The sequence below is a fragment of the Astatotilapia calliptera genome, chromosome 19 (genome assembly GCF_900246225.1).
Source record: "Astatotilapia calliptera chromosome 19, fAstCal1.2, whole genome shotgun sequence".
Lineage (NCBI taxonomy): Eukaryota > Metazoa > Chordata > Actinopteri > Cichliformes > Cichlidae > Astatotilapia > Astatotilapia calliptera.
The window spans coordinates 17,607,405-17,623,807 of record NC_039320.1 but is presented as its reverse complement, the minus strand read 5'-3'; the positions used below and the strand labels follow the sequence as shown (position 1 = coordinate 17,623,807).

General features: G+C 40.5%; 1 protein-coding gene across 1 annotated transcript; it reads right to left on the bottom strand.

Annotated features, from left to right (window-relative positions):
- Window positions 1–1,618: 1,618 nt before the first annotated feature.
- ptbp1a (polypyrimidine tract binding protein 1a) lies at window positions 1,619–16,306 on the bottom strand. The gene is made up of 16 exons (XM_026151821.1): window positions 16,209–16,306; window positions 15,376–15,429; window positions 15,088–15,118; window positions 11,639–11,699; window positions 11,319–11,491; window positions 10,772–10,918; window positions 10,335–10,508; window positions 9,953–10,063; window positions 9,585–9,765; window positions 9,385–9,462; window positions 9,060–9,217; window positions 7,586–7,619; window positions 6,419–6,511; window positions 5,942–6,158; window positions 5,636–5,713; window positions 1,619–5,352 (listed from the first exon to the last, which is right to left on the bottom strand). The coding sequence occupies exons 1-16, from the start codon at window positions 16,214–16,216 to the stop codon at window positions 5,220–5,222; spliced, it is 1,731 nt and encodes a 576-aa protein (XP_026007606.1). The 5' UTR covers window positions 16,217–16,306; the 3' UTR covers window positions 1,619–5,219.
- Between the last annotated feature and the right edge of the window lie 97 nt (window positions 16,307–16,403).

Sequence of the window (16,403 nt, the reverse complement as noted above, 5' to 3'; positions counted from 1 at the left end):
GGTTGAATTACTACGCCACATGGTTTCATTTAGTCCCATGCACATGGGCACTGGCGGGATCAAGCAAGAGACACCCCAAGGGTCTGTATTTGGGAAACAAATGGGAGGGCAGGTGGGGTATGATTACACAAATTGTACACTTATGTTTAAAGTGCACATGCAGTGCACTTTCTGTGTGCTTTAGACAGTGCAAAGGAGTTGAGCAGTAAAAAAAATAAAATAAATAAAGGCCTTCTTTGGTGTCGAGTAACTTGTGAATCAGAGCAATCTTGGAACAAAAATGTTCTGCATGAAAGTTTAAAATTAGATCAAAGCACCATATTCTGTGAGCTAAGAACATTACGTATCTACATTTGGATCATCTTACTTTGAGTTACCCTTCCACCCAAGTATGTAATGTCTTTGTGTTTCTGTATATTCCAAAGAGGTTTCTGTGCACACAGGTCTCTGCTTCAAATTAGTCTTAGTAGAGAGTGAAATGGAAAGATGCTGCAAGCAAACTAAAGTCTCTGAGGCAGCATCAAAAACATAGGTGAACATTAAACGTGAGATTTGTTGCAATTTTTAATGACTTTAAACATGAAAATGCACGTTTGGGCTAACACCACCTTAGTTCAGCATGCCAAAATATCATGCAGATTTTTCCCATTTTGGCTGTGCTCATCAAATATTCCGACTGACATCTTTCTTCAATATGACCTTCAAGGCATGCTTTTCTGCACAATGTAATGGCACGGGAAAAACGAGCGTGAAATTCAAACCAAGCCGGAGCTCGCTATATTTACGATTGCACTCGATGAGCTGCTGGCTCTATACAACAAAATCCAGGTCTCAGCCACAAATACACACCACTGGGCTCAGTTCTATTCTCATTTGTCCCCCCCCCCAAAGGCAAGGAAGAGCTGAGGTTAATCCTCTCCACTGCTCTGTAAGGAAGTAGTAGAAGAAAAAGGAGGATAGCGAGACGAGGGAAAAAAAAAAGGATATAATGCCAGAAAGCCATGGGAAGCACTTGAGATTAAGCCACTAACTATTGACATTGTGTGAGTGGCAGGTAAAGTCACCTCTGTTCAGAAACCTTTGATCACCACCAGAGAACAATACCTCCCCCTAGTGGCCAAAAAGGTGTACACCTAAAATTACTCACAGGGGTTTGGGGTTCACCTCTCCTCACATCCCAGGGCACCTCTGATAAAACATGGATGCCAGATATACTGGGCAGCTATACTCCAGTTTTTTCTTAATCATTAACTTTATGAGATACAGTACCTTGGTTTCCACAGCAACACCCCTCCTTCCCGAGTTACACCCGCTAAACTTCAAAAGGTCAAACGAGAGCACAGGAGAATTACTCTGAATCAGTGAGAATAGTGAGTATCCAGCACTGCATCCCCAATTAACTCACCACAGTTTCATCAAGGAATTGTAACAGGATTGCGCTGAGTCCAGATGAGCAGTCAGTCAAGTTTAGATGGGATGAGTATGAAGCTGGAAACGCAGTAAAGGACAAAATACAACCCACCAGCAGTAAACAGGATGAGAAATGTTGAAAATGTTACAAGATGTTAACCGGTACAGAAGGAAAGCGAGGAAGAGACAGAAACCAAATGAGGCCAGATGAAAGAAAGAACAAACTAAAGATTTATTGAAGGCAGCAGAAGATGCAAGAGACAAGATCAGAATGGCAAGGGGGAGTGGGGCACATACAGAGACACTTCTGTGTTCATATAGGTTTAATGTCTTTGTGTTACAAAAGTTTTTTTTTTTTCTGTTTTACAGCTCAGGAGAGCTTAATAGGTCTGTGCTGTTTTATCAAAATATACATGTTTTGAACGTATGTGGATATACTCCAAATGATTTTGTGGTACAAAAACATGAATATATACAACCATCAACCCCCTTCATACAATACCCCCACCCCCAGGCCCCATATAAAAAAAGAAAAGAGAAAAGTAAAAGCTTTTAACAAAATTGAAAGGCATACAATTTTTCTACACAACATCACAGCTAGGACTGCGGTTCAATTAAGTATTCATTCTAAGCAATCTCTACCAAAGTAGGCTCTTTGTAAAGTCAATCAAACAAAAGGGGTACAATATACAGTATGTGTTGTTAATCAAAAGACAATTTAAATTAATGTGACTTTTTCCAAAGCATCTGAGGAATAGAACTTGGAACTGCCTCGTATTTGTTGTAACGTGGGGGTGAAAGACGAGACAAAAAAAAAAAAAAAAAAAAATACTCCTAAGAAATCAGAACGCTACAAAACAGCAGGGGTAGAACATACTTTGGTCCTTAACAGCAATAACCGTCTGCAGCTACATGAAGCTTTGTTAAATCATGCATAAGAATCTTACAAAAATAGAGAGAGCACATCTGTAACTGGTCCAAGACAACAGTGGTCAAGGCTGTGGAAACTGGTGCTTGAGGCACACAGGAATGTGACAACGTGTAAGACTTCAGCGTGGTGGATCTATTGTTGAGAAAAAAAGTGCACTAAACGCACCTGACTGTGGCATAAGTGTACACCGACAGGGTACTGGGTGAGGACTCTCTCACCCTGCAATTCTGGTATCATAAATTTAAGGGAAAAAAAAAAAGATATACTGGGATTTCAAACACCATTCAAGACTGTTATTACCATCAATTGACAAGTGAGTCAGAGCTGCCCTCTCACAGGTACGATTACCTGAATATAATGGGATAAAGGCATCTTTGTAGACAGGCTAAGATACAAACACCTGAATGAGAGGTAAACAAAATCAACTAACCGTGCCCGTTTCAGCCTTAAATTAAAAACTTAAGGAGTCAAGGCACTGAGATAGCAATCAAACCCAGCTACTACAAATAGCTATCAGTTAAGCTTAGAAGTGATACAAGTAAATTTTAACATTTAAAAGAGATAAATGAATATATGTGTCCACATATATTTATATATATATATGAACGTAATGTGGTTAAATGAGGCTCCAAACAACTGTCCTGAGGACTAAGTGATAGGAGACTGTAAGACAAAAAGGCTGAATACAGCTCTACACCTGCAACAATACACCTAACAGAGCTACATCACCTAGCAAGGATATTAAGCATCTAACTGACTTACATTCATAGTTTCTAGATACATATAATGGGGCTATATGCATACAGAGATAAACATTTTTTTTAAACAAGAAACAGAAGATTAAATGAGCCACTTTTCCCCATTTTAACAATGCTGGTACAAACCAAAGGACAAAAAAATAAAATAAAAATTGAGAGCCATATATTACCAAATTAAGCCAGAGCAAATCTGTCTGGAACAAATTCAAAGTAAGGCACAAGACTGTAGAGAGAAAGACAGCGAAAGAATGCATTCAACCAGACCTCTTTCATAGCAGTGATGTTGTTATGAAATAGGAGGGTGTTGTTAATCACATTAACTGTGGCTCTGCACTTAAACCTTCATTAATATCATTAGTAACACTTGTGTTTACTTCCATTTCACATAAAACAGCTGCTGTGAAACAGGACTATTGAATAACCTTTGATAGTGGTATGGATCCCCAGAAGTAAATAGGTGGAAAGTCACACAGTAAAATAAAAATGGATGCTGGGAAATAAGTTTTATGGTCTCCGAGTCAAAACTTAATCCTTTGTCTCAAACCGTTTCTCACTGGCCAAACAGGTTCTAAGTGGCATTTCAAAAAGGCAAACACACACACACACGTATCTCAACACAACTACTGTAATAAAAAGGAATGCTGAAGTGTGTCTGGTGCGGATACAATTCATCCACATAAGCATACATCTGTGGCGGAGGGTGTTTAAGTGATTTGGTCTTAAAAGGACAGTTCAACAGCTGCCTCTACTTTACCTCCAATTTAAAAAGAAAAAGAAAATACAAACATGTTTCATTGTAGAATGTTGCCTCTTTCCCAGGACCCCATATGCAAACTTATGGTGGGGGGAAAAATTATTAAATGTTAGACTGGATTTGATCCCGACCTCCTAATAAAGCTTTTATCAAGTTTTAGATGAATTGTTTCATTTGCAAGAATGCATGAGTTTCCATTGTTACAAGAGTTAGCAAGTGTAACAAAGCTTAAAGGACAACGCGATAAGCCCCTTTCAGACATGCAATCCCTTCCAATAATCTGACAGCATCCAAAGGTGTCGGGTTTGTGCTAAATGAACACCCTAGCCACTTAACCTACAAAAGCTGTGACAGCACTCTTACTAGGTTGGACCTTATGTAAGACTTTCAGCACGCGAGCGCGTGCAGTCACAGCATTATCACTGTGCATGTCTCTAGTACATCTGTTAGATGCACAGCTCACTAGAGAATGCCTTAAACAGCAATAATGTAGATAGTAACATTTTGCATATTTGAAACATCTATGAGAGATCTCTGAGTGTCTGTGGGAGGAGCGGTGTGCAGTCCTATGATCAGCATTGTGCAACAAACACACCCTGCTCTTAGTGACAATGGCAGAAAGAATATTCCAAAGTGTGGTTACACCTCACTGGCATTGCTACTGACAGTACTTGTTCACACAAGTCTTTTGCAGGTATTGTGGCTCTCTCCGTCATTGTTGTGGATTTGAGAGAACGAACGCTACAGTTTAAGCAAGGAGTCTCTAAATGACAGAATGCTGTCAGATAAACAGATAAATTAAACGGGCAATGTTTAGTAACTCATGAAAGGATGCCAGTGTACAAATTCAGGAGCTTTTCTTTTAAGGATAACACAGAAGAATAGGTGTTTTTTTTAATAATAGGCATTCTGAGTTGTCACAGTGGGGAAGCAAAGGTATAATAATGATTACTGTGAAACAGCTTGTATTAAACATAGGACCTATCTAAGTGGAGCCCTCATTAATACATCCCTGCTTTCCCCACTTTGAAAAGTCAATAGCTCTACGGAAGTCATCTACCAGTTTATGTCAGTCATTTTTCTACACTTTAATTTAAAAAGCTTTGACATCAACTTAAGACTTTACAACATCAACCAACAAAAAATTAAGTTGTCCCCCCCCCCATTTTCTTAAGCTTAGAAGAGAATCACAATGAATAAACAATGTTGAACCTATTAATGACGGTGAATGATTTGTTGTGAAAGGGGCAACATTCATCAAAAGAAACAGCTATAAATAGGTAATGGTGGCCATTTCCACTGATTGCAACCTCAAGAGTGGTAGCATTCAGATGGCAACAGACTTGGAGGATGAAAGGAAAGGCACTCAGATGGTGGACTTGGAGAAGGACACTCGAAGATGGTGGTTTTCCCCCAGATCATGGTTGTGGAACTCGATGAGGGACTCTATTGCCTCCTCGACTGAGCCCATCTGAATCAGAGCCATCTTGCGATCTTTTCTGTTAAAGTAAAATAAAAAAAATAAAAAATTTGAACAATTTGTTCTCAAAGTGTAAGATCCAGCGCACTTGTGTGTGGGTTTTTCACCATTTGCTTTGTTGTACTCTCAAAACTAGGTTTAGTTCATGTGTCTATCAGACTAAAAAGGCCAACACTTTACAACCTTAATTTAAAGCAGGCAATTTAACCAAGAGCTGCTGTAGAGTGTTCTGAAGAAAGAAGAACTCAGCCGCAAAAAACAAACAATTTGAGAAAATTGGGTTTAAATGGACTAAAACTTACTGAAAGAACTTGAAGGCCTTGACTGTTGCTCCTGAGCTGGCAAATAGCCTCCTGAGATCATCCTCCACCACAGAAGGCCTGAAAGCAAAACAGCAGAGAAGTTAAAAAGCTTTGTAGGTTTATGTTTGTTTACTAAGCTGCAGGTTTCTGTGTCTGAAGTTGTAAAACAACAAGGCATGATTAAATATAAAAGCCACCCCCTCCTCCACATACTGAGAAATAATGTCACGAACACCTGAAGGAAAAAGCTTACTGTGCAAAAGGTTGCTGGGTTAGAGCAGAAATGACGCCAAGGTTAACACTCACGGTATGTTGGAGAGGTGGAGTGTTGCAGAGGGTGGAAAAATGTTGGAGTAGTTTTTGGAGCCAGGCTTCTTAAAACGGTGCAGTGGAGAGTTGCTGAAATCCTTTGTGAGGCCCTGGTCCTCGTGGCCTTCTCTGGGAAGCTGCACTGTTGTGTGTTTTGACAACGTCACACGCATGGCCCTGCCATGAAGACGCTGGCCATTCAGGTGGCTCATAGCTGAAAAACATAAGTCACATAAACATGGTTTCAACACACCATTTGTTAGCACATTCTCCATCACTTAATTTAACTCTAAACAGCCACAACAATAAGCAGATAATCAGCCATCTATCACAGGAGGAGCTGAATTACCCTTTTAAGCAAAGGCTCCAAACAATGCACAGTATAATAATGTGAGGAGGAAAAAAAGAAAAAAAAGATGAAAGTGGTAGATCAAAGACAGAAAATTGTGTTTTGTAGGGCTGCAGCGTCGCTACCTAGTTGAGCCTGTGTGCCATCAGACATCTGGATTAGAGCATTCTCCTTTTTATTGAACAGGATCTTCACTCTCATCACATCGCCATACACACCTAAGGAGGAAGGGGAAAAGCATCACAATGCAAGTCCAGCAAATGCTACACGCATCATGCCTAAACCAGGAGCCACACAGTCAATCACAGCAACAACAACAATTTAAACCATCAAATCAGATATAAATAGTCACACTAAGCCTAAGGAAACAGTGTGATTGAAGTTACTGTTAGGCTATTCTAGAATCTTTACGTTCAATTCTGCATGGGTGTCCTGTAACCATTCCTACATAAGCCCTCTTAAAACTAACTACACATGGATGCTAAAATGCCTTAAGAGGGGAGAAATCGTGATTTGAAGACAAAAATCAAAGATTAGTAAAATGAGTAGTAGTGATCAATTTGATTGCTCTACTGTGAAGATAGAGTTGATTACTTCCCAAACTTGAGGGTCTAAACAGAGACATGCAGAAATAATCTAAACATGCACATACCTACATTTGAATAACTGAGAAAAACTGCAAGAGAATAAAACTGTGACATAATCCTGAGATTATGTCAACCCATAATCACAAAAAAAGCTGCAGCATTTCATCATTCTAGTGCAGCAGAGAGAGAGAATCACTGAAAAACAATCAGCATGTAAAAATGAAATTTGACCACTTTTTATGGCTAAATTTGGCTGGTGAAGAACCAGTAAAGGTTTGACTTTTATCCTCTTCTTTATGGTGATGCTTTAAAATTTAGATCAGCCTCCTGCCTCATTGCCAAACAAAATCATTCCCACATTTCTATTTAGCGGGGCAATATTTACATTGAAGGGCTTTGCTCTTTGAAGATGGGAAAAGTGCAAATGTTTTTTGCCCATGGACAAGTATCATAGCTTTTAAAAATTAAATGAAATGCTGCAGCTTTGTGGCATTCTCACCATACTTTTCTCACACAAACCCACAACAACCAAAACAGGTCATACAAACCCTCAAACAGACACCCCCACCCGCCATAGCCCTGTACTCTGATGATGAGCCATCAGTGGTTAAAAATAAATAAAAGCCAACAACATGAGACAAGACATGCCCACCTTGCCAGGTAACAGTAGTAATAAAAAAAGGAGATGAAAGGATGATAACGTACCGAAAAGAATAAAGAGGCAGTGTGGCGTAACGCTCTTTAGAGACAGCAGGAGGGAGCAGCGGGGCAGGGGGCCAAAAAGGGGAGAGGGAACAGGGGACAGGGGAAAAGAGACGGAGCGGAGTGGAGGACAGTGGAGTGGAGTCGGGACATGTCCGCAGGCCACAGGCAGCGAGGTCCACAGGAAGGCCACAGTACCATGGAGGAAGGAGAGGCATGAGGGACGAAGAGAATGAAGAGAGGAGAAGGATTTGAATAGCATAAGAGGATGAAGAGAAATGTGAGGATGGGGGGGAAGAAAGATGATGGAGAGGTAGATCATGGCAAAAAAATAAAATAAAATAAAATGAAAATCAGGGTGTCAAAGAGGTGCCAATGTAGTGTATGCGTTTTCAATTTGTGGTGGTGGTGGTGGTGGGGGATTTCCAAATTAGGGATAATGGTAAGGGTAAGGAAAAAGGGTTGGGTGGATGGAAGGAGGTGGTTACAGTAGTAAATAACAGAGGAGTGACAGGAGGAGAGAGGGAACAATTGGTCATGGGGCGTGCAGTCAGTTGGCAAGATTTAAAGTGAGGGGTTAAAAAAAAACAAACAAAAAAAACAAAAAGAGGGATTAGGGGGACAGAAAGGAGAGAGAGAAAAGGAAGTAAAAAAACAAAACAAGGTCAGTATACACAAAGAAATGTAGTGCTTCAGACAGTAGAACTGGCTAAATTAAAATGCACTGTCACTATGGGAACACTAGGAGAAAGAGAAGAGAAAAAAAGATTAACAATGAAATACAGGAAAAAAGGCAGAGACAATATGTACTTTTAAATTAAATGTCATGTTTGTTTAGATTACGTAGAGAATGATATAAAACAAAATTCTGAGCATCAATTTTAATAATTCTCGAAGAACTTAAACAGAATACTTAAATAACCAAACTAAGTGTATTGACTACATTAACTACAGTAAATGTAATGAGCTTAAAGACTACTTGTATATTTATACACTATTAACGAGAATAATGTACATGATGTGTTGCTTTAAAACAAGACCAAAAAAGTAATATTGTCTCCCCAACAACTCAAGAATGATTTTAACTAATGGACAAAAATGAAGATATGAAATGGTAAGTTTTCTTTAAAGAAAACACAAAAAAAAGAAGTTAGTTTTTTGAATAAACTTAAAATTCACAGTGAGCAAAGTGGCAGGGCAGAAACGCAGCAGGTTTGGTCAAACACAGAGAGGTCCTGAAAGGGAAGAGGTTTTGACTTAATGACCCCCTTGCAATTAAAAATAGTGGTAAGGGTAGTTCCTCGTGCAATCACGTGAAGTGGTAAGACATGAGGCGTAAAAACATTCGTTTCATTTGATCAAGTGGATCCACAAGCCAAAGTGTAAACAAAAGGCAATGTAACTGTTGAATGAAGCTCAGCACTGAACTAAAACAAAAGCAAAGGTAGTAGAGCTGTTTAATAGCATGTGTACTGACCTCAGGGTTCAGATTGCTGACCAACAAGACATTGTGGCCCCCAGCGGCAGCAAGCCCTGACAGGCCGAGCCGGCTAGCGGCCGCTGCTGCCGCCGCCATGCCAGTGTGGCCCACACCGAGGGACGCCAAGGCACTAGGAATACCGGGTACTGAGAGACCTAAGAGCAGTAAACCACAAATTACTCTCAACTCAATGCAATCCGTAGATAAAAACCTGAGAAATAATTTAATCATGAAGATTATCTGCTATATGTACATCTGAATAAACTACTGAAATACAGACATTCGAATCAGAATAGCAGGAAATATATTTTTTTGTACTGACCTGCCTGCTGAATAGCAAAGGTTGGGGGGAAGGCATGAGCACCACCATAGGGAGAGGCTGAGATTATACCTGGTGCAGCTATAACAACAAGATATAGAAGTAAGATTTTTTTTTTTTTTTTATTAATATAAATTAAAAGAATGACAGTGAAGTAAATCCTGCGAATTCTAATTCAAAAAAAGAATGGACTACATTCTTACCAAACGCAGCTGCTGCCATGGCCTGGTGGTCAATGGAGGGCTGTGAATCTGCAGTTGGAAGGTCTGGTCGGGTGTAGTCCCTGCTCTTGTCGTTGTTGTACTTGACGTTGAGGCTGGTAAGCTTGGAGAAGCTGATTCTCAGAGTACAGCAAGCATTGTAGATGTTTTGTCCATCCAGAGACTAAAGAAAACAGCGTTCTGTTAAACTTGAGATAACATATCTGGTGTGTTTTTACAGTGGCGAGTTTAACTAGTGACGTCTGAGCGACTGTTCCCAAAGTGTACTAACTGCCCTATAATGATATTGCTTTGTTTCAAAATGTCCTAATCTTAGTCCCATGCTGACAAAAAAAGTGAACCAATCGTACCATCTTGGAATGCTGCGCTGTCATGGCATCAGCATACTGGATGAGAGCCTGGAACTGGTTGTTCTTGGTAAAAGTGATGATCTTCAGCACTGTACCAAATTTAGAGAAAATCTGCAGGAGAGACACGATTATAAAGGTCATAATTTTAACACACCTAAAATAAATAAGAACTGCAAAACAGCTTTAGACTTTAGTGCTAGACAATGAGTGGTCAAATCAGTAGCTATACAGCTAAGATTTGAGGGACGTTTTTTTTTGTTTTTTGTTTTTTTAAGGTGGGGCATGCCCAGACTAGTTACTTAAAACATCTCTGACCAGTCCAAAAAAAAAAAAAAAAAAAAAAAAAAAAAAAAAAAAAAAAAACTGTAGTAGCTGCCTTTACCTGGTGGAGTACATCCAGGGTAACAGGATAGAAGAGGTTTTCCACTATGACCCTGAGCACAGGGCTTTGGGCTGCCGCTGCTCCAGCCATGCTACCAGCATCAGCAGAAATGGCCACACTTCCCATTCCTCCTCCATGAAGGGCATTAACTGCCTGCAGAGCTGCCTGGGCACGCTAAGGAGAAACAGAAATACTTCTCAGCATCAGTGGTGAAAGGATAGTACCACCGAGTGAATGTGTGCAGCATAATGTTGTAAAACAAAACAATATTTTTAACAAATGTAAATAAGTTATTCAATATGCATTTTTTCAGTATGGAGCCAAAACTTGAATCCCAGCATCAAGCAATAAGTTAAACAGCTGATGAAGCCTCAAATGCAAACCATTAAAATAAATATAAAGTGCACAGATCTGTGCCGCTGCTGTAAAACCCTTACCACTTGGTTTGGGGAGTTGTCCGTCTTGAGCTCTTTGTGGGTCGAGTACTGCATGTAAATGGGGTGGTTTCTGATGACAGGGGTAACAGAGGAGTAGTAGCTCACCATCGTCTGTGCACACTCCTCGCTGTTCAGTTCCAAGAATGCCTGGGACATAAACATACTTATTTTGTTTATCCCATCACATACAACAAAGGTGACACCCTAATGCAACAAATTTAACATTCTTATCGATTCTTTTTATCTGTTATTAACCATTATAAATAACACAATTAACATGGTTACAGTATTACTGGTTATAGAACTACTTCAAACAGAAAACAGGTGTTTCGTGATCTGCTGTATTCCTCCAGGAAATCTTAACATCAAGCAGTGTCTATCTACCAACAAAGTCACAAGGATGTAACAAAAGGGTCATTGTTATAATTTTAGGTCAGGACAGAAGGATAGAAAGCTGATCCCTCGGCTCAGGCCTGGGAAAAAAATAATTCAACCAAAACTGCAAGTCATACAGTTTGGTAAGCAGACAGGCAACCGTCTTTCCTACCTGGTTTTTCCCTTTCAGCATCAGCAGATTAGTGACCTTCCCAAAGGGCAGCCCCAGGCCAATAACTTCAGCCTCATTTATGTCGTTGGGCAGCTTGCGTACATGGACCACACGTGATGGAACACCAGGACTGCGGACGTCACCTTTGAATTTTTTGCTGTCGTTGCCATTGGCTGCAAGAGAAAACAGAAGCAGATACAATCAGGGAGGGAACAGGAGGCTCCGGTTCTTCCTGAATAATGGATTGATAACCATGGTAACACAAACACGTCAAGCACTTCAATAAAAAGGGGATTCACCCCTCCATGGCAACCCCCTACCTGAGTTCATGATATAGGGTCCGTTGGATATGCAGGAAGAAAAGAGTTCGTCGGATCCCCTCTGCAGAAGGAAAGGAAACAATGGTTCACTTCAGTGCGTTCACCCAATGAAGGCACAGCTTGGCAGGTGGAGAGCACGGTTCTCACATTACTAAGCTATTGTGTGATAAAGCAGGAAGTAATCTGATAACCAAAAGAGAACTGAGCAAACACACTTGAGAAGAACTCCACCTTCCTCACTAGGAGGAATCCAGCGAACTATCATGTCAGCAGGAATATCTGACTTCCCATTCCATTAAACGCCTTTTACAGTATTGTCAAACCTCAAGCTACTGTAACAATAGGCCATATTTTTGAGACAATGTGCAATAAAACACAATTATGCATAGCACATTTAAGTTGGAACAGGTAGTTTTCAGCTTGAAGGACAATATTCAGTCAGGTTTTGGCCAAATAGCTGTCGGTGAGTACATCCCATCTTCTCATAATCCATCAGGAGCAGGGATAACACACTGAAGCCCTTTGGATTGCAAGACAAGATGGGGACACTTCCACTCCACACTAGACTACTGTCTGCCTTTTACAGACTCCCTCTCTAGTACATAAAAAGTGCTGTTTCAGGGCTGTTCACATGGTTGTGTGTTTGTGGCTGAGTGAGATGAAGTATTGCAGTCACAAGAAGTGGCTCAGCAGCATAAGCTCTACAACACTCTACAATGAAGGTCCTGTTCAGGCTGAGACTAGGGACATTGTTACGCAGCAGCACACACATATGTAGCCCGGGGGACTCTCTGGGAGTTGAAGAGCCCGAAGCACTTTAACAACAACCAGTCATGCAGGTTTGCTAGCATTCTTCACCTTGCGAATCTAAATAGAGGGTGGGGTCAGGTAAGCCTGCATACAAAAACTTATGAGAGATAACATTTGGTCATGCCTCCAAACAGTAGAACAACACTGCAGTAAGACAGTACTACAAGCAGTGGTATAAATACTCTGGCTTCTACACAGCCTGACAGAACTAATCAGTCTAAAATATAAATGAGTAATGGGTACTGTTTAGACTTATGATCCAAAAGTTAAAAATATTAATAATATTAATAATAACAACAACAAGAACAACAAATAAAAAAATAAAATAAACAAGACAACACTGATTACAATGAACAGATGAGAATGGTGTGTTCCAATTTGTGGGAAGAAATTGGTCCCGATAATTCAGCCAATAGCAGATGCAAACCATGAGAAATGAAGGAAGTGGCTCCAGCCTGACTCGCTGGTTGTGGGCGGGCAGCGGCACACTTATCACTCAGCAGACTGGTTCCAAACAGGAAGAGCAGCAAGATGAGGTCTGCTTCCAGAGTTTTGCTAAACTTCCTCTGGGGAGACTGTAGGTTACTGTTAAATGTCGACTCCCTCCTCCTTCTTCCTCATTCTAATAATAACAACTGCAGAGCTAAGACAGTCCACGGTGCAGAGCAGGAGCATCAAGTCACTCACAAAATGGAGACTTGTGTTACAATTGAGCATTTAAACAGGATGTGTCAGAGTGCTTGCTAAGCCTATAGAAGAAAAACAGACCTGACCACGCATTTGCTTGAAGTCCAACACAGCCCAAATAAATGTATCAATGTGTTCACTTCCTTTGTTTGCTTAGGATGTGGACAGGATAACAATAATCTTCAGAGTGATGACACACTGCTGGCAAACACACCAAAACTTCAGCTTCCTTTCACTGACAACGGCAATACTTTGAACTCTATTTTTAAAAGTTAACATGTAGCAGAAGCAATTTCTCTGTCCCATTCACCAAGTTAAACCTGGTTTGCATTGCATCAGCAAAAGAGGGAAAGGGACACATACTCTCCAACTCTACTGCAGCACATAGGGAAGGGAAAGAAAAAAGAAAACACAAACAAACCCCATTTTCATCTTATAAGGAAACTAAACCTGAGGTGATTTATTTGTATGTGCCCTGCCTTTTGCAAACAACCTTATTTAGGGTTATAGGGGGTTGGCTGGTGTATTCTCTCAGGAAAAGTACAAAGGAGAGAAGCACAGGTATAGGCATGTTTGTTCACTGTGATCAGCCTTCACACTTGGAGGGGGCAGGGAGCTGTGCCTCGCCAGGGGGCTGGAGGGGGGAGATTGGAATGTGACCGCGGAATGCCAGACACTCTGCCCAGACGGAATAATTACAGATTCCAGCAAGGCAGGGCTCCATAACTCAGTGTCATCATTACCGCAGCACTTTAAATCCAAAAACAGAAGTAGTTAAAAAGAAGAAACAATCTCATCTGGAGTTAAACCCTCACTATTAAGCAGCAATCATTAAATCGTGTATTAGTGCACATGATGAAAAGAAACAGGCATTACTGAAATGAATAGAGGGGGTGGGGTGTGTCCCATGTATTGGGGGTGTGTATAAGAGTGCTTGTTCAAACACTGTAAAGACCTTTGGCCGGGAGGATGGCTACAGATCTAGGTTGAGCTCAATTAGTCCACCTACACTGAGCTGCTCCAGGCAATGTTACCAAGGATTACAGCAAAAAACAGGAATTTTAACAACCAGCAGCATGCTGAAGAAACGGTGTGGTTTCTTCCTGTCAAGTCTGCATGCACAAACATTCAGTTTCACAGGAATACAACAGCTCAGTGACTAATTTACAAGTCCAATTCTTGCTAAGGATTTAACATTAGATAAGACTTTGTGGTTTTGTTAGAGCAATGATGGTTACATAGCCCTGTAATTGAAACACAACTGAGCAACAACAAGAGTCAGGGCAGAATTCAGCTTTCCCACATTCCAATAAGACCAACAGACTATTAAGGAACACACAAATAAACAACAGGAAGTTTCATTTCAACAGCCACACAGGCAAACGGAGACAGAACAGGAAAACATGAAAGCCCCACCTCTGAGAATCTATGCTAACATAATTATTGAATAATCCCCTTCCACCGTCTTGCTGTAACCTCTGTGCTGACCATTCAGCTCTATTTCATGAATGTTTAAAAAGCAAGTCAGTCTTCTCCTGCAACTTCATTACACATGAGAAAAAGCTTTGGAAAGGTATTCTGTATTATGGAGGAGGCTTGCAAAGTGATACACTACGTGCCACCAGAGCTGGCTCAGTTCTTTGAAATTGTCACTGTATTCTGAAAAACACACCTTTGTACAATATTACACATTTTTCTCTCTCTCTCTCTCACTCTCTCTCTCTCTCTCACACACACACACACACACACACACACACACACACACACACACACACACACACACACCAAAAGTCACAACTATATATGTTACAAGACCATATTTGGAGTTAAAAACACTACATACTAATTTCAGCAAGTGGGAGTCATTACTTATGCTGTAGTAAAGGAGTGCAATACTGTAAAATAAAAAAGGAAATAAGCAACCAAGAGGAAGATGACTCAAAACTGCCTACCTTTGTGCCAGCTGATATGTCATGGACACTGCTGCAAAACAGAAAGAAAGTTCTCAGTAAGAAAATAAGGAAAACCATCCACGAACTATCCTTAAGTCATTGTTATAACATTCAACTGCATCGAAAAAAAAACAAAAAACAAAAAACACACACATACACATACACACACACAATCCTACAACACTGTTAGCCCAAAAGGAAAACGACTTCCTTATTTAAAGCCATAAAGAGCAACAGGAACCCAAATGAGTCGTACACAAAGACAAAACTATACAAAAATTTACTTACTCAATTTCAGGGACGTAGCCGGATCCCAGAGGGTACAAGTCAGCGTCTAGGCGGCTATAACGGTTTAAAAAGAGATGCAAGTAAACTTGTGTGAGTTAAAAAAAATTGAAAAAGAAAAACACCTATAATTACAACTAGACGCCGGGGGCGAATGCGAAGCTGTCTATGAGCTACTTTCGAAGTCCTTCAAACTTACGACATCAGACGATCAGAAGAGAAGGACACGTTCGAACTAAACAATACGCTATCATGTATCCTACTGCGATTAGATAACTCGGTTTAGAAGTCCCCGATTCAATCAAATGTTAAGGCCAGACATCTTCAACATGGCCCTGGCGCTCCGCGAACAAATGAACACGGAAATGAGACACGTTGCTTTAGCTAGCGCTCGAGTTCCCGTGAAACCAAGTTACAAAGGTACCGTTAGCCAAAAACTAATGTCCGTCGTAGCAAACAAGAGGCTATCATTGTCTTCCTTAAATAAAGGCAAATGTTCCTATCACAACTCAAATTAAGTTGCTCTTGCTTAGAGTTACTAACGTTTACGATAATTAAATAAATAAAATAAGTGCATTAAAACATTCACATTAGTATTGACTGTTAGCCAACGCTAGCGACGACTAGCAGCTGCTAGCTAGCTTACGCTCCTGCTAACTGTTGCATGTTTTGATGGAAAAAAAACTGTTTGAAGTTAACTTTTCTATTTCGACGGTACGGTGAAGGTACTTCAAACATCACAATATGTCCATAAGCAACCGAAATAAGATAAGAAGTTACTCCGCGATCGGTTTGTCTTATAAATATAAGTGTTAAGTGTGGCTCTTTTCACTTACCCGTCCATTGCACAAGAAAAAAACTGCAGGTCTGAAGCGAAGGTAGGGCGGCAGACTTGCTTGGTTTTCTTACAAAATGGCTGAACACACGGAGGCGAGCGCTGATTAGTCCAGGAACTTCCAAGAGCTGAAAACGGGCGGTGACCTGAGCTGCGATTGGACAAGAAGGCTTTCATTTTGTGAAAAAACCAGGGC

Excerpts from the sequence above, each read along its gene's own strand:
- ptbp1a (XM_026151821.1), bottom strand. Across the intron at positions 9,218-9,384 it reads CTTTGCTATTCAGCAGGCAG|GTCTCTCAGTACCCGGTATT; the intron begins GTCAGTACAAAA and ends TACTGCTCTTAG. Across the intron at positions 6,512-7,585 it reads CTGCCTCTTTATTCTTTTCG|GTGTGTATGGCGATGTGATG; the intron begins GTACGTTATCAT and ends CTTCCTCCTTAG.